Genomic DNA, 25,613 nt, shown 5'->3' on the forward strand with positions numbered 1-25,613 from the left:
CACGGTCCGGCCCCCGCACCCCGCGGCCCCCCGCCCGGGGCCAGGAGTTTCCACTACGAAGCGGGGGGAGGCGGCGATGGACTCCACCACCTCCTCGCGGGCGGCGGGGGCGCACGAGGCGCCGCGCTCCGGAGAACCGGGAGAAACCTGGGCGAAGCGACACGGGATCCCGACAGCATCCGAGTAGAGGACGCGGCACCCGGGCAGGAGGGGAGACGCGGGGCCCGCAACCACGGGGCGAGCGCGCACCTTCGTCCCCGCGCGCCACCACCCCCCCCCGAGCCTCCCGAGGGTGGCACGTGCGGGAGGGGGCGGGCCGGGTGCGCGGGCCGCCCTCGCCGCGGCCGGAAACAATAGTGCAGGAGCCCGAGCCGCGCGGATCGGCGGCGGCGGCGGAGGCGCGCGGAGTTGGACGGTAAAGCCCCCGCGCCCCGGTCCCCGACCCGCCTGTGTCGCGATCCCACGATCCCGCCGACTTCGCGCGCGGTGTCCGCGGCCTCTCGCGCTGCTCCGCTGGGGGCGCCCAGACGGACGGACGGACGGACGGAAAGATGGGCTGGGGACCGCGGCACCCCCGCGGGGTGGACCCGCCTCCCCAACACCGGAGACGGCGGGGGGCCCGACTGACTCCCCCTGGGCGCTGAGTCCGGTGGCCTGGGTCCTCGGGCGCCTTCTCTGGATGGGCGGGAAGCCAGGGCGAGGGGAACCCACGGCTCCTCCCGGCGCGACTGGGTCACCCCGCCGCCCGCGGTGCCCGGCTTCGGACGCTGCGGGTGCTCTGGACGAGGGGGGACGCCCCACCCCCGGGGTTGGCGTCTGCACGTGCATTTTCCTGCCGCCGATCGCCGACGGGAAGCCCTGCTCCGCCGAGTTAGCGACAGGGCATCTGAGGTTCCCACCATGAAGTTAGCAAAGCAGCGTCCGAAACAGGTCGCTTTTCCTGCGTTGAACCGCGTTCAGGAGGTCCCCAGCCCCCGGCAGCGGGAAAGGCTTCGCGGCCAAGTTCTTTCCGTGCGCGTTCGGGAGATGGAAGGGCGGACTGGGATTCCCGCAAACCGCTTTCCTTCAGATGCCCCCCCCCCCCTACCCCCCTCGACCAGATGAAATACGGGACCAAAATAAGGCACAGTGTCTGCTAGGCGAGCCTTTGAGGGTCACCAGGTTTGTGTCTTTGCACAATGCAAGTATGGGGCTGGAGAGCCGGGACGCCGGTGCTTGTTGGATGGGACCGTGGCCTCAGACAGACTGCCCAGCATCCTTCCCTTCCTAGAAGTTTCTTCCAGGATTGCCCTAAAGGACGAGCCCTGGAAGTTGCGTAACTTTCCTTTTCTGTTTCTCACTAGGGGCACTATGAACGAGGAGGAGCAGTTTGTAAACATTGATTTGAACGATGACAACATCTGCAGTGTTTGCAAGCTGGGAACGGACAGAGAAACCCTCTCCTTCTGCCACGTGTGTTTTGAGCTGAATATTGAGGGTACGTACTGAGTAGCGGAGTAGCCTGGTTCGTTTTATGGCATGAACTTGATGCAGCTGCTTGGTGGGAACTAGTGAGGAGGCAAAACAGCAGTTTCTTACATGGTTGCAAATTGTGTCAAGTGTGCAGGGTGGAGATCTGTTCAAGGTAAGAGAGTTTGTGGACACAAAGCTGAAGTGAGCAGAGCCAAGACTTTATAAAAATCTTTTTTTAAAGCTCCCGCAGTGCTAACCCCGTTTTTTGCTAATATGAAAAATGAGGAGTATGGACTGGTAAATGTGTTTTCGGCTTTGAGAGCTTATGAAGTTGTGAGATTGTAACAGGCATTTCTGTGTGGGCGCGCGCGCGCGTGTGTGTGTGTGTGGTTTGTTTTGATTTAATTGAGAACTAAGGTAACCAAACATTTATTTTGATGGGCAAATGTAATTGTATTCCATGCTGGTTTCCCCAGTGCTATCTTACTATCTAGAAAAAAAAAAAATGTTTTAACTTTTACTGGTCACTCACACCTTTAATAATTTCTTTCAATTAAAAAAAGGCTTTTAAAATGTCTTAATAGTATTTCTAAGAGTTCTCCAAATACTTTCTTTTAAAAAAATCTCTGTTATTGAGACTATTTATTTGGATTAGTGCACAGTTAATGTGTCTATAGATGGCAATAATTTGCTCCCAAGAAACATGTGGGAGATGTTTCTTTAATCTTGATGTTAGCATGATAAAACTGATTTTTAAAGAATATTTGAGTCAGGCTAAAAAGAATCTTAATATTTTGATAATAAAAAAGTTTACCTTAAGTCTTTTGAATTGTAACATCAGCAGAGAAATTTTTTTTTAGACCTGTAGATTTTGGGTGGTTTCAAAGCAGTATTTCATTCTTTTTGATACTTTTCATTATCTTTTTCTATTAAGTAGGAAATATGAAATGTTCCTATAATAAGAAAAAAAAGGAAGAGAAAGAAAAAAATACACATTAGCATGATATACCTTGAAATTCCTATTAGGACTTACTTTTCAGAAATTGTTGTAGGCACCAAATTAAAATATATAGATATTCTATAGTAAAAGTCAAAATTATAACCATAAGTAGACTGCTAAAAACATGTAGAGTTGTTTATGTGACAGTCATCTTTTATTTAAGAACAAATTGGTTATGACAGTTTTGCTATGATACTCCCTGGAAGAATTCTAGTTGCTGAACATGATAATTGACAGAAGCTCATGGATTTCCTGTAGGTTTCACACATATAACTTTGGCTTTAATAAATGTAGTAAATATAACTGATTTCAAAGGGATGACTTATAAAATATGATTCTTCTGTATCACTTAAATTACTGTGCCCTTTATCATGCTAGCATGAAAGATTATAAATGTATGTTCTTTGGGAATAGAGTTGGCCCTATATATTCTTTTACTTGTAGATTTTCATTTTAGATGGGCAAAAGCACTAGAAATGATCTAGCTCAAACCTATATTTTACACTGAAGGAAACAGCCAGACTGTTGGACTGTTCATGGTTGTACCAATGGTGATGGCAAGCTGTTGTTAAGTCCCAGGCATTTACTGGGAGCAATTCTGTGCCAGGCACTGTACTAAATAAGCACCTTACGTGGATTATCTTAGCTCAAAATAGCTCTGGGATAGCTCCTTTTATCCATTTTAGAGGTGATGGAACCTAACCTTTGAGACCCAAGAAATACACTTTGAAGTCGAAGAGCAGTAATTGACGGTCCTGGACTTTGAAGCCTGATCATCTAAGTCTAGTATATGTGATCTTAATTTCATTGATCTGCTGTCAATAGTATTTCAACTGATAGGGCTAATATTAGAAACCTGTTTTGCTGAATCCTAATTGGCTACTCTTGCTATTCGGTTAGCCAACTTTTTCTAACTAGTGCTTCCTGCAAAATCATTAATGGTATTCATGCTGTGATAGAATTTTTCTACAGAAATCTAAACTTTCACAATTGCTTTTCTAGCCTTTTTTTTAATATGTATTTTAACTCAATCATTATATAAAGGATATACAAATATTTCTCAGGTACCATCCTTATAAATATTTCATCTCTAATAAACAGCTATCTCAATTTGAGTTAGGAGTATTTTTATATTCTATCTACACTCAAGGTTTTATGTTCTTAATGCCAGTTAAACCTTTTTAAGAAAATTAATTTAAAATTAAATTTTCTTCTCACTTTATCTGAAGTCGGTTCTCAGTTCTTGCAAATATAATACATTTTCATATCAACCACAGTGATGAGCTGGAACATTATAATCATTTTAGTATCCTAAGATTATTTTTGAAATCTTAGGAATATTAGGGAGGAAAAAGGAAGAAAGTGAGGAACTAGTTGAGGTAAAACTGAATCCCACAAAATTTTTGTTTTTATATCAGTGTACAGGTTTTTAGAAACTAACAAAAAAAGTGGTAATAAAATATAATTCCATACCTAATAATAAGGTATATTTTTTGTCTATGTCAGTAAACATTTTTAAATGTTTTTGCAGTTTCCTTTCCTCTACTGTGTTCTCAGCACAGTGCCAGCCAATAAATGTTAGAATGTAAAAGGGTTTTTAAAAAATATGATATTTAACTTTATTAGTTTGGTATAAGTTTTTCATAATATGATAATGTTGCTATTGCCTGGTTTCTTAGCATACTAATTACTAAATTCACTCAAAAACATTCTGTTTGTTTTTTTTGTTTGTTTGTTTTTGTTTTTTCAGCTAAGAGGCTAATTAAAAATTCCCTTAAGAAATTTTTAGACTACTTTTGTTTTTTTAATTTCTTGGGGTAACAATGGTTAATAAGATTATATGGATTTTAAGTGTGCATTTCTATGACGAATGATCTGTATATTGCATTGTGCTCTCACCACCCAAAGAGAGACCATCTTCTGTCACCATATCTTTGGCCCAAGGCTAGAGACGGAAAAGATTCAGGGTTCCAAACTGTTACTTCATGCTCCCTGTTTTCATTTTGTGCCAAAATGCTGTGCAAATAATTAGTGTTTCTACCTTTCTCTAATAATTTGCTTTCTTCCTTTTCTATAGAGATAAACTTTTTTATAAGATTGGGTTAGCACTGGCCAGTGTGGCTCAGCTGGTTGGGCTTCATCCCTTGCAAGGAAGGGTTGCTGGTTGGGTTCCGGTCAGGGCACATGCCAAGGTTTCAAGCTTGATCCCTGGTGGGGGTGCATGCGGGAAGCAGCTGACCAATGTTCCCCTCTCACATCGATGTTTCTTTTCCCTCTCCCTCCCCCCCCCCCCTTCCCCTCTTCCTGAAAATCAATTTTAAAAAATGTTAAAAAATAAGATTGGATCAATTCCTAAGCAAAGTTTCCAGTTGATCTTGCTAGTTGATTAGTGTGCATTCCTAAGTCTTACTAGTCCAGCTCAGACTTTATAGTCCAGCTCAGTTTTGATTCTCCCCTAATTTGTTGAACTTTTATAGAAGCCTGCCCAAATTCAGATCCTTAGTAATCTTTCCCCAAATGAAAAATCTATAGGTTTTCTCTTGGTTAAGGCACTGGTGAACCCAATGCTTATGTTTAATCTCATTCTTGATTGTCTATATCTGACTGAAATGCTGTTCATATGGTCATAGTCCAGGAGCAGTTTGAATCTCAGTATTAAATCCTTGAGAGCATCTTTCCACTTAAATAAAGGGGGCCACTGTTTTTGGTAGGGAAACTATATACAGTATAGATAACTCCATCTGGTATTAGCTTCTTTCTCTTCTTTTCCCATGAAGGCAAATAATGCAATGTTATTAACTAAACAAGCATTTTAAAACATAAAGCCTAATGTGAGTTTAGAAGATAATGAGCATTAAACTTGACTACCATTAATAGAACATTTTAGAAATATTTAGAACATATTTAGAAAGTGTCCCTCTGTTGACATTCTAATAAAACTTAAGAAAATCTTTCAGTATTTATTATTAAACTAGAGGCCCAGTGCATGAAATTCGTGCATGGGGGGAGGGTCCCCTCAGCCCAGCCTGCACCCTCTCCAATCCAGGACCCCTTGGGGGATGTCCGACTGCCGGTTTAGGCCCGGATCGGGCCTAAACCAGCAGTCGAACATCCCTCTCACAATCCAGGACCTCTGGCTCCTAACTGCTCACCTGCCTGCCTGCCTGCCTGATCGCTCCTAACTGCCCCCCCCCCCACCCCCACTGGCCTGGTCACCCCCAACTGCCCCCCACCTGCCGGCCTGGTCGCCTCTTACTGTCCCGCCCCCCGCCGGCCTGGTCGCCCCTTACTGTCCCACCCCCGCTGGCCTGGTCACCCCCAACTGCCCCCCCCCCCCTGCCGGTCTGGTTGCCCCATGCAGCCTGCTGCTCGGTTGTTTGGTCATCCCCAACTGTCCCCCCTGTCGGCATGGTTGCCTCATTGTCGGCCTGTTTGCTTCATGCAGCCTGTTGCTCGGTCGTTTGGTTGTCCCTCACTAACCCCCCTGCCTGCCTGGTCGCCCCACGCAGCCTGCTGCTCAGTGGTTTGGTCATCCCTCACTAACCCCCTGCTGGCCTGGTCGCCCCATGCAGCCTGTTCGGTCGTCCATTTGGTTGTTACGGTTGTGACGTCACTTAGGGTTTTATATATAGAGATGTAATATAAAGACATCATTATATTCGCATAGCACTTGAGAGGTTGAAAGGTACTTTTACAGCACCTTAAATTTAATCTTCATATTATATAGGAAATTAACATTAAGTGTGAATTTCAAATAAGTTAATATTGAGTGATTGAAATCAAAGTGGCTAAGTAACTCTGTAGAATTATCAAAGTTATCAGCAAAGTTCTAGTTAGAGTGGATTTAAATTATTCTAACCCGCCCTTGCCGGTTTGTCTCAGTGGATAGAGCGTTGGCCTGTGAACTGAGGAGTCCCAAGTTCGATTCCGGTCAAGGGCACATGCCCAGGTTCTGGGCTCCATCCCCATTGGGGGACTTGCAGGAGACAGCCGATCAATAATTCTCTCTCATCATTGATGTTTCTATCTCTCTCTCCCCCTTCCTTCCTCTCTGAAATCAATAAAAATGTATTTTTAAAAAATAATAAATTATTCTAATCCAATTTGGCACACCAAATCTTTAGGATTTTGATAAGGGGTTTCAGTAGGTTTTTCTGCTCTAGCTGCCATAATTTCATTCATAGTAGATGCTCAGCACATCCCTTCACCCCAGTTTCTTTGTTTTTTATGGACAATGTGATTGGTGATTCGTGTTTAGTCTTTTTTCCCTCACTCTCTTTGGGTCTTTGGATCTCTAACAAGGATTGCCAGATAAAACTATAAGGTGGTTATGATTTTACTTGGGAGGAAGACTGCTTTCACTTGAAGGTTAAATACTTTTCTTTGCTAGATACATTTTTAGCCTAAAAAAAATTCTCACAATCTTAAAAGAAATTCAGAATTTTAGGTAAGTATATGTGTCTTTTACCATTTCAGTATCTTAATCTTTTTTGTGTCACTTAGTTCATTGGAATATACAGTGTGGTACATAAAGACTAAATTGTTTGGACTAAATAACACTGTTCTTTCCCAACCCAAAATGTATTTCTTTGTGGGAATTTTTAATCGTTTTTCACTGAAAAAGAAAACAGTTTGCTTGTTACGGAAAATTAAAATACAAGAAGCAAAAAGAATTTTAAGAATCATAATCCCACATATCCACCAATAATCTTTTAATATTTTTGGTTCTCCTAAACTATTTTCTGCAGTAGAGTGTGTGTGTATGTGCATACACACTCCCATGTGTGATAAGTCGGGTTTAAGAAATTAGGTTACAGATAATATTTCATAACCAGCCTTTTCATTAAGGTTAGGAACATCTTTTTCATGTTTGTAGATAAAATTCTATCATGTTGATTTTTTTAAAGTTGCATCCCATTGTACCATAATTTAATTAACCACAGTTCCTTTGATGAACGTTTAGCTTGCTCCCAGTTTACCTGCACTAAAATGTTCTTATATGTACACCTCTTTTCCATTTCATTGTAACTTAAATTCCCAGAGGAAGACTTTTGAGTCAAAGGTGTGTCCTGAGTTGCAGTCCTGTCATTTGTTATGTCTTCCATTACTACTGTACTAACACCATGTAATCAACATTCAAAAAAAAACACCTTGTTTTATAATGAAAAAAATTTAGTGTGCCAGTTTTTTAACTTCTTTGTTTAGATCAAAGTTCTTTTTACTCTAGAATTGCTATGATGCAATTATAACACATGGTCAAAATATTTATATTTTAGCATTTTGCAGTATGATTCATCAATTATTATTGCTTTTCTAGCTTTAGTTTTTCTTACCAAATGCTTGGTGGGTTGTAGTGATTGTTTCCCATCAGCCTTAATTTTTATCATTACCTACAGCAGTGATTGAATTATAAATTCACTAGCTAGTATATATCTCTATTAGATGCTGCTATAAAGCATTTATTTAAGGTATAGTCAACTAGAATTTCAAGAACAATGATTCAGATGTATGCAAAGAAGTTGAGGTGCAAAACAGGTTTTAAAATAGCTGCAGGACAGTTTTTCATTTTGTTTTTCGTATTTGTAAGAAAGTAAATCATGCACAACTTTGAGCAGACAGCATTCCAGGAGATGAGGGACAAAGAGTTCATGTGACTATCACATTTCTTGCTTTCCAACCTGAATTTACTTTGTTCCCCCATTCATCTGGTGTTAATATGAAGGCATTCTTTTTTTCAGTATCTTTTAACCTTTTTTATCTTTAGGAAAGGTTTTTCCCTGCAAATTAGTGTCTCCATATGCCACATATAAGTGGATATTTAAAACTGACAACTCAATCGTATTATAGTTCATTTCAGTAGCTTTTTAGGAGCCTGTTATGACATCTTCATACACAAAATTTTAGAATAAATGTCAGTACATTCAATTAGAGCTAATTAGGGGGGAAATTTGAACAAGTAGAGGATTACTTGTGTCAGTTGAAGTGGTGTTCTAATTTGATATCTTTTAAGTATTACAAAAACAAATTTAGCTCTATATATTCTATGCTGCTATGCACTAAGAATTTCATACTAGACTTTCAGTAAGAACATGGAAGAACCTGGATAGCTTCCATCATGTTCTCATTACAATTACCCTTTTGCATAATAAATTACCTATGGACAAACTGCCCTGTGCAATTTGGGAGCCTAGCCACAGTGTGATTATTCAAACTTAAGTAAATTAAAAGCTTAGTTCTTCGGTCACACTGGCTGCATTTCAGCGTATTGGATAGCACAGATTTAGAAGACGTCCATTATCACCGAAAGTTCTGTTGGACACAGCTGGTTAAAAAACAGGTAGCTACATTAGGGGTAGAATTGAGTATGGATTGTTATTTTCATACCCTATTATAATAAACAGTTGTTATGTAGGTGTGTTTCCCTAGCTTCCCAACTGTTCTAATGAGAAAGTAAAATTCACTGAGAGACGTTTTTCTTTTTGACAAGTCATTTGCAATTTTTGCATCTCCTATCAGCACAAGAACTCAGACCCTTCCTTGGTTATTTGAGGTTAAGATTATCTTTTAACACTAGAGGCCCGGTGCACGAAAATCATGCACGGGTGCAGTCTGTAGGCCTGGCCGTCAATCGAAGCGCAAGCATCTGGCATGGAAAGGCAGGTCTCAGCTGACCTCTGGACCCCCATGTGCCCCCTTCCACCTGAGTCACAGTGCCCGAGTCCCCACACAGAGATGCAGCTAGCATGGCCGGGCGCCGCATGGGCCTCTGGGCTGCCCAGCAGCGCCGCATGGAAGCCGGGCAGGCAGCGCGCTCTCGATCCCAGCTGGCCTCGCAGACCGGCTCCTGCGCGAACCCACAGGAAGCCCAACCAGCTTCTGTGGTCCTGGCGGCTGCAACCCAGCTCACCCAGAAGATGCCGTGGCAAGTGTGGGGCAGGCTCCTTGCGGGCACCTGGCACCTGAGCATGGGGGCTTCCCCAGCGCGTGAGCCCTGGCGTCCTGGGGGAGGGTAGCGGGGGGGGGGGGGGGTAAGGGCGAGCTCGGCAGACACCCCGCATTCTCACCGCACCTCCATCCCCATCACCCCGGCCCCCAGGTAGCCAGTGAGAGGTCACAGTGTGTCGCCGACACCTGCCATGTTCCACGCCGCCTCCTGGTGGTCAGCACATGTCATAGCGAGCAGTCGTATTCCCGGTCGAACTCCTGCTCAAACGACTGCCCGAGGGGACAATTTCCATATTAGGCTTTTATTATATAGGATTATATCTCTGCACTTTTGCCTCACTGAAATTTGCCCTTATATTTCACTTATTGAATTAAACTGCTTTAACTGCTTAATCCTTCTCTTAGCACACACAAAATCTCTAAAAAGTAATTAAACATCTCTAAGCTGAAATCTGCTGTCTAAAGACCACCTGTTGGTATATCTTTCTTTAGGGCAGTGATTCTCAAAATATGGAAAAACAAGTTGCTAAGCCCATCTGTAATTGGCTTGCTATGGTTGCCAATAATTCCATCTGTTAGCAATGCAATAAAAAGCCATTACCTATTACTTTTACACAGTATGTTGGACACTTGTACATGGCTGACTCTTCAGTGACTCCTGAGCTAGCTAAAGGCCTGGGGGGGAGGGGAGAAGTGGGGCACTCTTTATCACAGTACCCACTATGGCACATAAGGCAACCTGTTGTGGGTTTAGAAAGGAAGTCAATGCTCTGACTATCCATCCTTGCCTTCTCACCTTTGGTCTAATCTACCTTTAGTCCCATGGCAGGATAGGCAACCTGAGCATCTTTGCACTGAGTGGCTGGGATTGGAAATAGATATAATGAATAACGCTTCTTGAATCATGACTTGGTTGCTGCTGCTTGCTCATCAAATGCAGAATAGCCTGAGTGAATTGGGTGTCAAAGCATCATTGGAACTAGCAGTATTTACACGGAAGCCACCCAGACCCATGTCACTGCACAGCCTTAGAACAGTACATGTGGCACCAACCAACACGGCTGCAGAGCCTGCTAGGTCACAGGTACCTGCAGACTCATCTGAGGGAAATGATAACTGTTTTGAATTGAAGAGCACTTGCCCTATTTCAGCCAGTAGCTACTGCTCATTACTAACCAATTGCTGCCAGATCTTCTTTGGTTTTTGGTGTTTGTTTGTTTGTTTGTTTGTTTGTTTTTAAGAGAAACCAAGAAACTGAAAATTGGATGTGGATCTATTTTTTTTCTTTTAAAACACTCATACTCTACTTCAATATGGATCCAGACTTCAGGCTGTGGGTGTGCCACCTCTGCTTACACAGCTTTTCCTCTATTCCTTTTTTTAATGTTTTGGGTTTTTTTTTAATTCATTTCAGAGAGAGAACAGGCGAAGGAGAGAGATAGAATCATCAATAATGAGAGAGAATCATTGATCTGCTGCCTCCTGCTCACCCCTATTGATGATCAAGCCCACAACCCGGGCATGTGCCCTGACCTGGAATGAAACTGTGACCTAGTTCATGGGTCAACACTCAACCACTGAGCACACCAGTGGGGCTCCTCTATTCACTTTATCAGAAACTAGAGGTCTGGTGCACAGAATTCATGCACAGGTGGGTGGGGGGTGGGGGTCCCTCAGCCTGGCCTATGCCCTCTCACAATCCGGGACCCCTTAGGAGATGTCAGGCCTAAACCAGCGGTCGGACATCCCTCTCGCAATCTGGGACGCTGCATGCACCAGTGACCATACTTTTCATACAGGTGAAAGGCATCTTGCTGTTGTATGGGCAGCTACATTTTTTTGCCCTAATTATAAAAAGTAGTACATAACATGATCCTTCTGAGGCAGTAGTACCATTTTCCCCATCTTATGGGTGGAAAAACTAAAGCAGAGAGAAGTTAAGTAATTGGCTTTGTCACACAGTTATAAGTGTCAGAATCAGGGCTGACCACAAAATGTGCAAGCCAGAGTCCATGCATGTCATTGCTGCATCATCCAGTTTTTTCAGTGTTAGAGTAGCCTTGCCAGGTTTTAATTTTTAAATCTAAGACTATTCCCAACATATAGGGTAGGGTCCCTAGACCTGGCCATCCATCAGGGCCATCTGTGGGAGGACCAGCAGGCAGGGTGATTGGGGGGGGGGGGGGGGGAGCCGCTGGTACCTGCCTTGGCTGGCGGCCTGGCAGGGTGCCCCCACCACCCTGATCGCTGCCACCAGTTGCTTCCCTCTTGCTTTAAGCGTCTGCCCCCTGGTGGTCAGTGTGCGTCATAGCGACCAGTCATTCTGCCGCTCGGTTGATTTGCATATTAGGGTTTTATTATATAGGATGGGAATCTTATCCCAAAAACAAAGACGTAACATCTCAGTACAACAAAATGCAGCTATCTGGAGATAGTGACCCTTTCTCCACATTTTTTTTTATTTTTTAATATACTTTTTAATTGATTTCAGAGGAAGGGAGAGGGAGAGAAATGTCACTAATGAGAGAGAATCATGGATCAGCTGCCTCCCACACATCCCACACTGGGGACCGAGCCCGCAACCTGGGCATGTGCCCTTGACCAGGAACCAAACCTGGGACCCTTCAGTCCGCAGGCTGACGCTCCATCCACTGAGCCTAACCAGCTAGGGCTATCACCCCATTTTTGCAATTAGCACATACTTAAAGAAGCTCCAGATTCTTGATATGGGCAGCACATCAGCACGCAGGTGCTTGTTCTCTTAGCAACCAAGATAGGATCATCATAAAAAGGAAAACACCTTACTCTTGGAAAATTCTTTAAGCTGGGCAAAATGTGAGCCTTCATAAAAAAAAAAAAAAAAAAAAGATTTTGAAGCAGTACCGCACAAATTGTCGGTCATGTTTGAAGGCAATATGTTTAAAATTTCTTCACAGCATGTTAACAACCTAGAACTTAAATCATAACTAAATTTTCTTGCCTCATTTAAATATTAAGGAAAAACACAAAAACCACCATTTGGAAAACCAATACTGCCAATTTTCTAATTCTGAAGTTACAGTTGAAGTGCTTGCTACCATGTATTACAGCTTTACCTCCAACTGCTGGTTGTATTCTATTTGGTCTACCTATGGAATACCACGTTACGTTAAGCCATGCCTTTAACTGGGAAATGAATGTAGTGATCAAATTCAAAGTGAAGTCTGAGAGTCAGATGATACCATTCAAGAGTGTGAACTACAGAGCCATGCAGTATGAGTGTGGTCAGCTGAGAAATGGTGCTGTGTAACAGATCAGCTGGACCATCAAGAACCATCAAGAAAAGATTGCTTGCTTAGCCCTGGCTGGTTTGGCTCAGTGGATGGAGCGTCGGCCTGCTGACTGAAGGGTCCTGGGTTCGATTCTGTTCAAGGGCACATGCCTGGGTTGTGGGCTTGATCCCCAGTAGGGGGCATGCAGGAGGCAGCCGATCAATGATTCTCATCATTGATGTTTCTATATCTCTGCCTCTACCTTCCTCTCTGAAATCAATAAAAATAAAAATATTTTTTTTAAAAAGAAAAGAAAAGATTGCTTAGCTTTTGCTCATTGCAACCAAATCGTAAGTAAGGTCTCCAAGAGGCTAGATGGAAAAGACGAGGGTAATGGGACGTGTGATAGAGCGTAAGTGTTCTGGGGGCTATTTTGGAGTGCCATTTGGAGTGTCATCTTACTATGTCACTATGATAGATTAAATGTAAGCATGGAAATATCCTTTTAAAAGGGTAACAGTAGTAGGAAAACATTTGAGTGGCTTTTGCTCTTCTGTGGGTTTAACCAAGTTTTCTTAAAGTGAATTCATCTTCAAGGGGAACTTAAAAGAATAGAAATGGTGATAGCATGCCAGATGGGTTAGTGGGAGGGTTCTCAAAGGATGTGAGAGCAGAATAACAAAATCTGGAAGGAAGGAAGGAAGGAAGGAACGAAGGAAGGAAGGGAGGAAGGAAGGAAGGAAGGAGGGAGGGAGGGAGGGAGGGAGGGAGGGAGGGAGGGAGGACTATTGAATAGAGACAGATTAACTTTTTTAAAATGCCACTGTTTATATGGAAATATACTGCCTATGTAAATTTCTAAAAGCCTCTATCTAAAACTAGTACTTTTAAAAAATTAGCAATTATGATTGCCAGTTAAGGTCTTGGTTCTCTAAAAATAATGACCTCATGACAAAAACAAAGTCACATGGACATCATTGAAGTGTTTTTTAAAGAAGTTATAATAGTTAGGATGTCAATTACATTGGCCTTCAAAATTTTTATTAGTAAGCAAGTTGTAGTGCAGTTTTTGTTGAACTGGTTTAGAAGTTCCTTATAACTCGGCTCCTCAAAAGTATCAACTAGGTCCATTGTGTTTAGATTCGTTCCCTATCAGAAGCTGCTGAGGAAACAAATTAGTGCTCAGAGCTGTTTATATTTGTAAATGCAATTGAAATTGTAGAGTCAGTTAGGAACCTCTAGAATCTCTGAAAAAAGCAATTGTTTTTTCTCTTGTATTAATTCAAACTGATGAGGTGGAAAAAAAACAAAATCACTTCAAGAGTTTATAAAATGGCATGTATATTGGATACAAATTAAGTGGGCTACTTCCATTTTCTAGATTAAAAAGTAATTTGTTCAAGTATCTGAAGTAGTCAATGCACTATATTTTTTTAACTTTTTGTGTCCTTTGCTACTGCATGGGATGTTTTAAACTATGTTTATATAGCAGATATTTTCCAAATGAACTTCAAAACTCAGTCAAGTTTTAAATTTTTAGTGAGCTAAAAGAAGAGGTACAGATCTGGATGAACAAGCTGCAGTTTACATAAAGCAACCTTTTAAAATACTCAGTATATGTAAATTTCTGTTGGAAGTACGTAATTGAGTAGAAGTCCCTGATTTTGCTTGGCAGGTTGAATGATGCCACAGGAATGGCATCTCAGTATCAGTGCCACTCATCGGTTCTTCAGGCTAATGGCCCATGAGACTAAATGTAGGAGCAAGTTCACTGGAAGATGTCTCTATTAACCTCTGAGCAGCCTGGCCTGGCAGCACTACCCTCCTGGTTCCCTGGCTAGGATGGGCAAAAAATCTCATTGCAGTAGACCTTGAATGGCAAAGTCTATTAAGATGGGCAGCAGACCATCTCAGAAGGTAGGGGAAGAGGTGAGGAGCTGCCAAGGAGGATGCCAGGTTTCTTCCTTAAGTGGCTGGTGATACCAGGCTCAGGAAGAGGATCTGGGTTTGGGTATTGGGTAGTGAGAATGAAGGAAGAGGAGTTTATTAAGCAGGGTGAGTTTGAGAAGCTCACAGGACATCTAAGTGGAAATGTACACTGTATCAGAACTCTTGCCATGACATTTTTTTCCCCATGTCTTTTTTAGGGGCTTTTTCTCCTGAATTTCTGAAAGAATGTGAACTATTAGTCACATATACTAGTATATATTTTCACAGTAAATTGAATAATATGGTTCTCTGATTTGCCGTTCATCTCAACAGATTACTTATGTGCACATTATTATGTAGTTAGCTGGGTTCCTAGCATTCATTTAGGGATTTAAGCAAAAGTTAAAAGAAAAATTATTTATGGAGAAAGAAAGTTATGTTACATGAATTACTAAGAAACAATCTGGAATTTAAAAAAGCCTTAACTTTTAAAAGCCCACATTATTTTTTATTTTCTTTTTATTTCTTTTTAATTTTTTTAGTACACACCTGTTACATTGACCTGTTGTTAAAGCTCTGGGGTACATTGTGAAATTTATTGTTTCATATAATTTTTAATACAATTTCTGAAGTTTCTAGATAAATTGTTAAAATTTAACAGCAAAATTACTTTGTGTAGCCTAGTTTAGAACCTAGAACCCTTTTTATATGCTAAAGAATTTCTTTTTATATTGACTTGAAGGAGACTTTTGTAATTTACTGTTTAGATCAACTAAATCATTGCTACATGGGTTAGAGTTGTGGCAATGGAATGAGAATGAGACCGTTTACTGTTTGGGCAGGGGACTGGCCAGTCAACTTTTGGCAACAACACCTAACAGAGTTTATAGAGCTTGAGGAAGCTCTTTAATAAATTTTCTGAAGAGAAAAGTAGGCAGTTTCAAGTTCTCTCTTTCTACCCGCTGTGTATCCTGAGTTGTAAGGATTAGAATCAAGTAGCAGAATAGAGCTACCTGTGATGTAAAGGCCAAGAGTGTAAATGTAAATTGCTGGTTCCTTATGATTTTTTTTATATTATATACAATAACATACCTCTAGACTAACGTTAAAATGGAATCTTTTAAGTTCTTAAAAAGGCTTTGCTATTCATAGGAATTTAACATTACTAAATATATAGTTAAATTGAAGCAGAATTATTAGACCATATTTTATGTTATTAATACCAATCTTCTCTGGAATTTTTCCTCTCATTTACAAACTATCAGTGACTCAGTGTTTTACTAAGATTTGTAATGCAATTTAGAAAATGAAATTTTCTCATTTTTTTATAGGAATACCAAAATCTAATCTCTTGCACACCACATCATTAAGGGGCCATAAAGACTGCTTTGAAAAATACCATTTGATTGCAAACCAGGATTGTCCTCGATCTAAGCTTTCAAAAAATACTTACTATGAAGACGTTAAAGCCATTTTGAGTAAGAAGATAAACTGGATTGTACAGTACGCACAAAATAAGGATGTGGATTCGGATTCGGAATGTTCCAAACCTCCCCAGCATCACTTGTTTAATTTCAGGCATAAGCCAGATAAAAAGCTACTCCCACAGTTTGACTCCCAAGTACCAAAGTATTCTGCAAAATGGCTAGATGGAAGTACGGGTGGCCTCTCGGACTGTACACAAAGAATATTGCAGCAGAGGGAAAACTCGGACTTCGGGCTTGCTATGTTACAAGGGTCAGGTGCCACTTTGTGCCACAATAGTGTATTGTGGCCTCCTAGTCACAACCAGGCACAGAAGAAAGAAGAGACCATCTCTAATCCAGAAGCTAGTGTCCAGACCCAGCATCCACATTACAGCAGAGAGGAATGTAAGTAAAATGGGAGAAAGGTGGAGGTTGGCATTTCATTGGGTGGTTTTTTTTACATATTTACATGTGGGATGTTTCAGGAATTTTGCTGTAGACTCATAGATTTGGTAAAGTATTGAAATGGTAATAAGTTCACCCTATAAAAAAATGAGGTGAGTTAAAACTCTCCATCTGCTCTCTGGAATACTCCTTAGTATGTCCTATGCATTAGAATTCTGCAGTACCATGATTTGTTTTGCCATTTAAATGATTAAATACATGGAGTCAACAAACTGAATTAGAAAGTTCAGGCTTCATATAGTTTAGAAATAAAGCCTCAACAATTGGCTCACACACATTGTCATATTGCTAATCCCTGTAAGATTAATTGACTGGGAATGGCATTTCAAAAGCAAAAATATGACATTTTACTGAAGGCCAAAGGTAATGTGTTAGTTTAAAGGGGGAAAAGTGACTCATTCAGCCTGCATTTACAGAAACTCACAGAAGCTGAGATAATTTCAGTTGACTTAAAATCAAATTATTTTAGAGCAAGAAGGGACCGTGGGTATATTTTTATAAAACTTCTTGAGTCTACATATCTAAGATTACATAACTAGATAGATAACTTCATTTTTCAGACTGTTTCCAAAGTTTCTAACTGGGGATCATGAACTATGTAGTGTTTCAGCAAAATTGACTTGATGGGTAGTGACTGGCACTATGTAAAAATTGAAACAAAATGGGATATATCAGAATCCAGTGGACCTAAGTGTTTTTCAGTGAAACTTTTGTTGCAGCGGGGGGATGTACTGGGAATGATATAAAAGGTGTTTCTTCCTGTGGGTTGAGGTTAGGATTCGAAAACTCCACACTGCAGGGATTAATGAATGAATCCTAGGATACTGCTGAACGTTATGTTGGCAGATAAGTACAAATTTTTTATTTTTTAATTTTTTTTTAACTACAAATTTTTAAAAAATGGGATATTGTGCTAGTGATGTAGGCAGCTTATTTTCCCAAATTGTTGTAATAATAATGAATATATTTTCATGTTTCAGTGAATTCGATGACTTCTGGTGAAGTAAAGCAACTGAATGCAAAGCTCCAACAGCGAATACAGGGTAAAGAATCAATGTCGGTGTTTTTTTGCCTGTGAAAATTTTGATACAGAAAATCCCCTACAACAGGGTACCATTAGCTTCATCCGCAATTAAATATGAAAATTGGATTAGAACCTGTTAGAGTGGAAGTGAAAATGGGGACTACAACTTTAATCTCTACCTTTTTACTAATATTTTACTATGCAAGTGAACTCCCGTAACAGGTCTTTAAGCTATTAGCCCTGGCTTTGAACAGTTTAAAACACAAAAATATTAGGAATAGCATAGTGAACTCCTTGACCCATCTTCATCAGCTTCAACTATAACAAAAAGCATAGCTAAATTTTCCTTCATCTCTACTTTCACCCATTCCCCTTACCCCACCCCCAGCATGGATTATTTTTTCAAATATATATATTTGTTGTTGTTGTTGTTACTCCTCACCCGAGGATATTTTTCTATTGATTTTTAGAGAGAGTGGAAGGGAGGGGGAGAGACATTGATGTGAGAGAGACATGTCAATTGGTTGCCTCCCACAGCAGCCCAGGGGATCAAGCCTGCAATTGAGGCACATGCCCTGGACCAGAATTGAGGCCGGGACCCTTCAGTCTGCGGGCCGACGACCTATCCACTGAGCCAAACCAGCTAGGGCAGCTCGTGATTCTTTAACATCATGAAATACAATGCTAACACCAGTAGTTTAATAGTTAGTGTTCAGAATCCCCAATTGTCTCTTTTCTTGTTTTCGCAATTTATTCCCATTTCGGTGAGTAAACTACATTTCAGAGACAGTTAAGTTGCTTACAGAAATCATGCATTCATTCAGTATCAGATTCTAACTCCTGTCTTTATAACCCCAAAGCTAAGTAGTATTTCTTAAGTGCACGTCCTCTCAGAATCCTACATAATAAAAAGGTAATATGCAAATTGCATCACTCCGCTACACCCATGATTGGGCCGGCTGGAGGCGTGGGGGGTGGGACTCAGGGTGGCCGATTGGCTGGCTGTAGGAGCGGGGAGCGGGTAAACGGCCGGCGCTGCGGAAGGACCCATGGGGCCAGCGGAAGACGCTGGTGGCGGAACTCGGGGTGGCCGATTGCGTGGCTGCCGGCACCAGTTTTCCGCCAGCAGCGGTTTTCCTCTGGCCACCCGCCGATCGGAGCGCCTCCCTATCGGAGAGTTCCTCTCAGGGTGGCCGATCGTGCTGGCTGGAGGCGCTCTGATCGGCGGGTGGCCAGAGGAAAACTGCTGCTGGCGGAAAACTGGTGCTGGCAGCCAGGTGAAGGAAAAGTCTATTGCACGAAACTTTGTGCAACGGGCTTCTAGTAAATCTATAATAATAAAAGGGTAATATGCTAATTAGACCGGACATCATTCCGGGCGTCCTTCCTGATGAAGCCGGGGCTGGAGGGAAGCCAGCCTGGGTCCCGGGTGCCTGCCAGCGGCCAGAGGAGGAAAGCAGTCCAGGGCCTGGATGTCGGAGTGAAGCCGGTGCCGGCAGCTGGGGGAAGGAAGGCCTACTCTTGCATGAATTCCTGCATTGGGCCTCTAGTAAAATAATAATAGTAATAGCAACTTACATTTGTCTAGTACTTATTCTGTGGTAAGTGCTTTCCAAGTATGACCTATTGAATCCTCACAGTAACCCTATGAAGGTCCTACTCTCATCGAGTTGATACGTAAGGGGAAATGAAAACATAGTTTATAAGTTACTTGCCTGAGACTTTTGAGAGTAGGAACAAGGATTAAATATCCCAGGCAGTCTGATCCCAAAGCCTCTTAGAGGGGTTTCCAGACCTAGGCATTAATGTGCACTTATTTCCCATCAGTCATGTTAGGTACTGACTGAACCTGTTTCTCTTTCAAATTGAGAAAAGTGTCTCAGGTAATAGTGACTACCATTCCTGTTACGCATCTATATAGTCATTGCTATGACGCTTAGGTTTCACTTGATGGAGAAGAGGAATACCCTATTCCAGCTGACTATGCAAAGTATGCAACACCCTAGAATGATCAAACTGTTTCCATCGTGTCAATTCACTTTTTTTTCCCTTTATCCTCCTCGCCCAAGGGTATGTCTATTGATTTTTAGAGAGGAAGAGGGGAAGAGAGAGAGAAACATCGATCGATTGCCTCCCATATGCGCCCCAACAGGGATTGAGCTGCAACCTAGATATGTGCCCTGACTGGGAATCGAACCCACAACCCTGGGTGTATGAAATGATGCTCCAATCAACTGAGCCACCCGGCCAGGGCGGTATCAAATCACTTTAATTGCAAACATTCACCCAATGCGTGTTAAAGTACTTGAAGTAAATCATAGGCTTAGCTTTCTGTGTACTAAAATGGAACTTCTTTTTAAATCCTTACAGAAGTTTTTGAAGAGTTAACACGCCAAGTGCAAGAAAAAGATTCTCTGGCCTCAGAGCTCCATGTCCGCCACGTCGCCATCGAACAGCTTCTCAAGAACTATTCCAAGTTACCATGTCTGCAAGTGGGGCGAACAGGAATCAAGTCCCACCTGACATAAGCAACGGAACTAAACTTACACTCACTTCCTATGCCCTACCACTTCCTGGTCTGGCAGGCTTGCAATGTGGTCATTAAGTTTGCAGAACTTAAAGGCAGTATTGAATATCTTTGTTAGATAAAGTGGATCGTCACACTCTAGTCTTCTAGGGTTAATCATTTTGGTTTATTTGGGGAATTTTTTTCCCTATAATTACTAAGTGGCCCTCCCTAACTTTTACCACATGTGACTATTTAAATATACTGTTATAGTGTGATTTTATGAAACATAGTTTAATGTAATTCACCTCTCAAAACAATAGAAGGTTAACAAACACCTTAGATTAGTCTGAACTACTAAAGATAAAAATTTTAAGAGGGAAGTTAAATTCATAATATCACCTCTTATTTATTATAAGCAATATTTTAATATGAAAATTTTATATATAAAAATGCTATTTTAGGTACCTTTCCATTCTCTTTATAAATGTGTATTTGAATGGCTCTGTGTATTATATTTACACTTTCATGTGTGAATATCTTACCCATGTTTCAGATCTTACTGCATTTTATTCTCTTAATACACTGCTTTTACAACTGTTACCTTGTTTTCCAAAGATAAATGTATTTTGGAGTAGAAATCTAGTTGAATTGTTTGACTTCTAATAACTCTTATAAAGAGGAATTACAACTTTTTAAAGCAAATATTCAAGAAAATATAATTTTTTCTAACAAAAGCAGTTCTGAGTTTGTTCAGGAAGAAAATGCTAATCTAGCTTTTGTATGTCAATAAGTCTACATAGAAGTTAGAGCCTCTTCTGTTTCATTATTATTTTCATTCTACTAAATTTGATGTATTAGAATTTGAACAGAGTAAGTCAAGCCTCACTTGTAAGTCAAATAGATTATCTTAATATTGAATGTACAGTTAAATTATTGCCCTATCTTTGAAAAAATTAAAATTATTTTGTGTGCCACTTGGGATCAAAGTTCAAGAATCCTTGAACTGTCCAAATTCTGTATCACTGAAATTAGTGCCCAAATAAAGCATTCTAGGGTATTTTTCTAAACTTTGGAATCTAAAGGGAAAGAAGATTGCTTGACCCAGAAAAACAAAACTCTAATTCAAAAAAAAGAAGCCCAGTTTTTTGTGTTTTTTTTTTTTCATTTCAGAGAAACAAACGTCAATTTGTTTTTCCACTTATTTATGCATTCATTGGTTGATTTTTGGGGATCAAACCCACAACCTTGGCATATTGGGATGATGCTCTAACCAGCTGGGCTACCCGGCCAGGGCTAAGAAGTTCATTTTTAAAAGGATTTTATATGTTGCCTATGTTTCCAAAGAGCTCTGAACTAATGGCTTGTCTCAAACAGCTAGATAAGTTTTTAATTTATTATAGTAAATGCCTCAGCCAATGTAGAATTAAAATGGGCTCTAAGTTCGTTTTCAGCTGGTGTTTAGAATGTGTTTATAAGGTAAGATCCTTTGCTTGAAAGAATCTTCAGGAAAGCCCATAATTTGGTAGCGCCATGCACACAAAGATATAAATGACTTCTGCCTTAAATTTGGCAGCCTGCCCTGACTTGGGTCAGATTTTAGTCGAACAGAAACGATATTTGACTAAAGCAAAGGAACACCTCAAAGTAGTAGAAACAACTTTTTATAATGCTAGAATGTGTTAAATTTGCCCAAGAGTATTGCTTGATAATCTCATTCGTTTTTGGGGTTTTTTTCTTTGAAGTATGACATAACTGCTTTTTTGGAGGGAGCTTTTGAAAGATGCTTTCAGTTTCTCTCAATTGTTTGAGTTATCCAAAATGAATTTAAAACCCAGGTGTGGGGACACGTTGCCTTAGAGTTTGATAAGCTTTAAATTGAATATGTGCAATATCAAAATCCATAAATTTACAAATTAAAACCTTTTCCGAATGATGCCAGTAGGTATCTCAGTGCTTAGTTGTTTTGGTCACATTTCCAAATTTGACTTGACTCTCTTTTGGCAGAATTCATTATGGTTGTTACCAGCCAGTGTGCTTGCACATATTTGTGTTTCTATTTAGATCACTTTGGGACAGCCATGAAAGTCTGGGATGTGTTGCATTTGATGGTAGTCGCATATTTCCGGAATGGGAGCCATATGGTGCAGCCCTGAACACAACAGTGCTAGCCAAAGAAAGTATGTGCTTGCTTCTTAAAGAATTTCTGGCAAATGTGCAGGTTTACTAATGAGTTAGGACAATTAGATGGGATTGTGCATGTGCCAAGGTCTTAATTAGGGACTCTGATTTAGCCCACTTAGATATTTCTACTTAAGATCTTCAAGGGAAAGGTGCTCTTTAAAAATGTCTGTGGTGCTGGTACTCACACTAGTACTTTATTTGGATAAAATATTCTAGTAAAAAAAAATTATTTTGCACAGCAGTTTTTCCAAATATTTGATAAACTTATTTTATATTCTAATGTTAGTTTTCTTGGTTGAATATGAAATTCCTGTATATTTTAAAATAAGGCTAAGGGATACTAACCTTGAGAGGCTATGAAATACCACAAATATTGGTTACCATACTTGGCTGTTCTTCTGTACAGCTGGTGGTACTTTCTGAGGAAGTTTAGGAGAAAATCTTACCTATACTTTCAGTTTCAAAAATGGCAAAAGAGAGGCAAGTTATCTGTTGTTAATTTCAAAGCTCATATGGTTAAGGGGAATGAATTAAGACTGATTTTTATGTTATCCTATATAATAAAAGGCAAGTATGCAAATCGAGTGAACAGCGGAACAACTGGTCACTATGACGCACACTGACCACCAGGGGGGCAGACGCTCAGTGTAGAAGCTGCCTCCTGGTGGTCAGTGCACTCCCACAGGGAGGGGGAGAGCCACTCAGCCAGAAGCCGGGGCTCACGGCTGGTGAGCAGCAGCGGTGGCGGGAGCCTCTCTCGCCTCCACGGCAGACCCTCGGGGGATGTCTGACTGTGAGAGGGCACAGGCTGGGCTGAGGGACCTCCCCACCCCCAGTGCACGAATGTTGTGCACCGGGCCTCTAGCAGTTAATAATTAGACAAGTTTAATTGAGTTTTTAAAAAACCAGTCTGAAGTCAAAGTGATTGTGACTATCCAAGATTGTTCTCTTGATTAAAATTTTCAAATCTGTTCAGACTTTTGTCATCCTTTGGTCTTAGTATATATAATATCCCAATTTGTCTTTTTTTTTTTTTTTTTTTTTTAAGTCACGTACTTAAGATCCCAGTAATAGATGATGAGTCAGCAGAATAATATTTTTTAGTTTCTTATGCATAATGTTGGAGCAAAGAAATGCTCTTATTTTTTCAAATTATATGCTCAATTCACCACAGAGTGCCCATTTTTATATATATTTGAGGATTATTTTTAAAATAAGTTCATGTTGGAAAGTAGTTTCAGAGATACAGTCAATATATTCTATTTTGTTGGCATCTTGACATTTCCTCGGGTTTTTCATTTTACTATATTCCTTACCACTGAAGATGGCTTAAAGTGCTTGCTTTCTTTGTTTATGTATCTTTTACTTTGGAGTTTACATTTAAGTCTGTTTTTGGGTCTATTTGTGTATGTTTGCCATTTTGGGTTTTATTTTGATTTTTTAAAAGAAATTTTCTTGCATTATTGTAAAATGAAATACAAAATGTATGTGCTCTAAAGTTAAGTAGGAACTTTTAAAGGATAAATTATTTGTGTAGCTTAATAGGAGGTTCAGGTTAGTGACCATAAAATTAGGTTACATGACATGAAAACTTTTAAAGGGTATAGTGTAAAGTTTTTGTAGTGTTATTTTTCTGATTTGTGCTGGTAAGTTTACTGACAGATGTTATGGATTATGCTAAGGTAAGATATTTGAGTATTTTCAAGTACTTAATAAGAAGTTTAGTACTCTTAAAAATTTCCTTAAATATATTCAAATGTGGCTGTAAAACAAAGATAATTGATTTCATTTCAGTGTTTAATTGCATTTTTCACTTTAGGTTGGTGGAAATAGTTATTTGAGAAAATTTGTGGCAAAAAGCAGTAAGAGACAGAACTCAACAGGTTATTCTTGCCAAGTTAAGTCTTTTGGTGATGGGATGAGAGAGGTCTGACTTACCTGAATACAGAGGTAATCAGGCTCTGGCACAAGTACAGGTGTCTTGGAGGAGGGATATACTGTGTGTGGAATAACAAGGTTTTGTCTTGCGTCTCAGTATTTTCATTCCCTTCGTCCTTTCCTAATTGTCCTTGCTATAAAGTGGTCCAGTGTATTAAGCACTTTGGTCATGTTGCTGAGAACCACATCACAGCAAGTCTCTAGCATTAAGATTTCTTTTAGCATCTAGTTTGTAACATACTTTTTCTATTCTTTTTCGTTTATGAGAGTCCAGATTATGACTGCAGTTAGCCATACTGGAGTGAAACAAAATCATGGAAATGAGTATTGTCCACCCTCTTACCCCCCAGAAAGTGTTAGTTGAACTTCCCTCGCCTACACACGAGGCAAAGGGAATTTTAGTAAATACGTGTTTCTTATTTCTTCCAAACATGTAGAATGCTTATTTCCATTCGACTACCTTGAAAAGAGGCCCTTTAGGAAATGTTCAGTAACAACTTCTGTTTTAAAGCCATTCCTATTTTGACAATATGTTGTGTGTGTTAACCTTGCTTTAAGTCTGAGTAGCTTACACTATGGTCATTGAACTTAATCTCTGTGGTGTTAGACATTTATTTCACAAAATTGTGCTAAGACATTTGGAAAAAGAAAATTCATTTGCAATGGTGAGAACCAACTTGGTTTCAAAAAAGTTTAGACAATACTTGGCTGTTACACTTTTCTTTTAAAACCGCAATAATTTACATTTTTGTATTGCTCTACTTTGGAACTGTAACTACTTATGCTTGTCTACCATTTTTTATTTTATAACAATAAAACAAATATTTTGTTATCTGTTTCAGTGAATATTTTTATGAGAACATTTTTTTTAATGGTTGACCTATGTGGAGAGGGGGGTGTTTTGCAGTCTAAAGAATTCTACACTTAAGTTTCTTATCTTAATTTCTTATGAGAATCTTTTTTTGAGACTTAAATGAACATTCCCTCTGTCCCAAGAGTCCAGACACAGGTAATAAATTCTTGTCACTGAGTGGATGTCTATGTAACTTTTTTAATTGGATTGTACTTTACATAACAGTAAGTACACAGATTTTAAACGTACTTGAGTTTTAACAAATGCATTACAACTGCATAACCGTTACCTGATGGTCCTTGCTATAAAGGACAATCCCTTTCCATCTCCTTACTCCCCAATTCCTTCCACCCACTGTTCTTATCTCTGTCACTGTAATTTGCATCTGCCTGCTCTAGAACTTTACATAAATGCTATCATACAGTATGTGCTCATTCGCCTCTGGCTTTGAAATTCATATTAATGCAAGAATCAGAAATGTGTTCCCCTTTTTTGCTGAATAGTAATTATTGTCTGAATATATTATAATTTGTTACTGGACATTTGAGTTGTTTCCACTTTGGGGCTAATAGGAATGAAGCTGTTACGAATTTTTTAAAT

General features: G+C 40.3%; 1 protein-coding gene across 1 annotated transcript; it reads left to right on the forward strand.

Moving 5' to 3' along the window:
- Positions 1-350: 350 nt before the first annotated feature.
- Positions 351-24,996, forward strand: C3H21orf91 (chromosome 3 C21orf91 homolog). Its single transcript, XM_008145741.3, has 5 exons — positions 351-415; positions 1,344-1,477; positions 15,909-16,448; positions 17,489-17,551; positions 19,903-24,996. The coding sequence occupies exons 2-5, from the start codon at positions 1,351-1,353 to the stop codon at positions 20,058-20,060; spliced, it is 888 nt and encodes a 295-aa protein (XP_008143963.1). The 5' UTR covers positions 351-415; positions 1,344-1,350; the 3' UTR covers positions 20,061-24,996.
- The last annotated feature ends 617 nt before the right edge of the window (positions 24,997-25,613 follow it).

The sequence above is a fragment of the Eptesicus fuscus genome, chromosome 3 (genome assembly GCF_027574615.1).
Source record: "Eptesicus fuscus isolate TK198812 chromosome 3, DD_ASM_mEF_20220401, whole genome shotgun sequence".
NCBI lineage: Eukaryota > Metazoa > Chordata > Mammalia > Chiroptera > Vespertilionidae > Eptesicus > Eptesicus fuscus.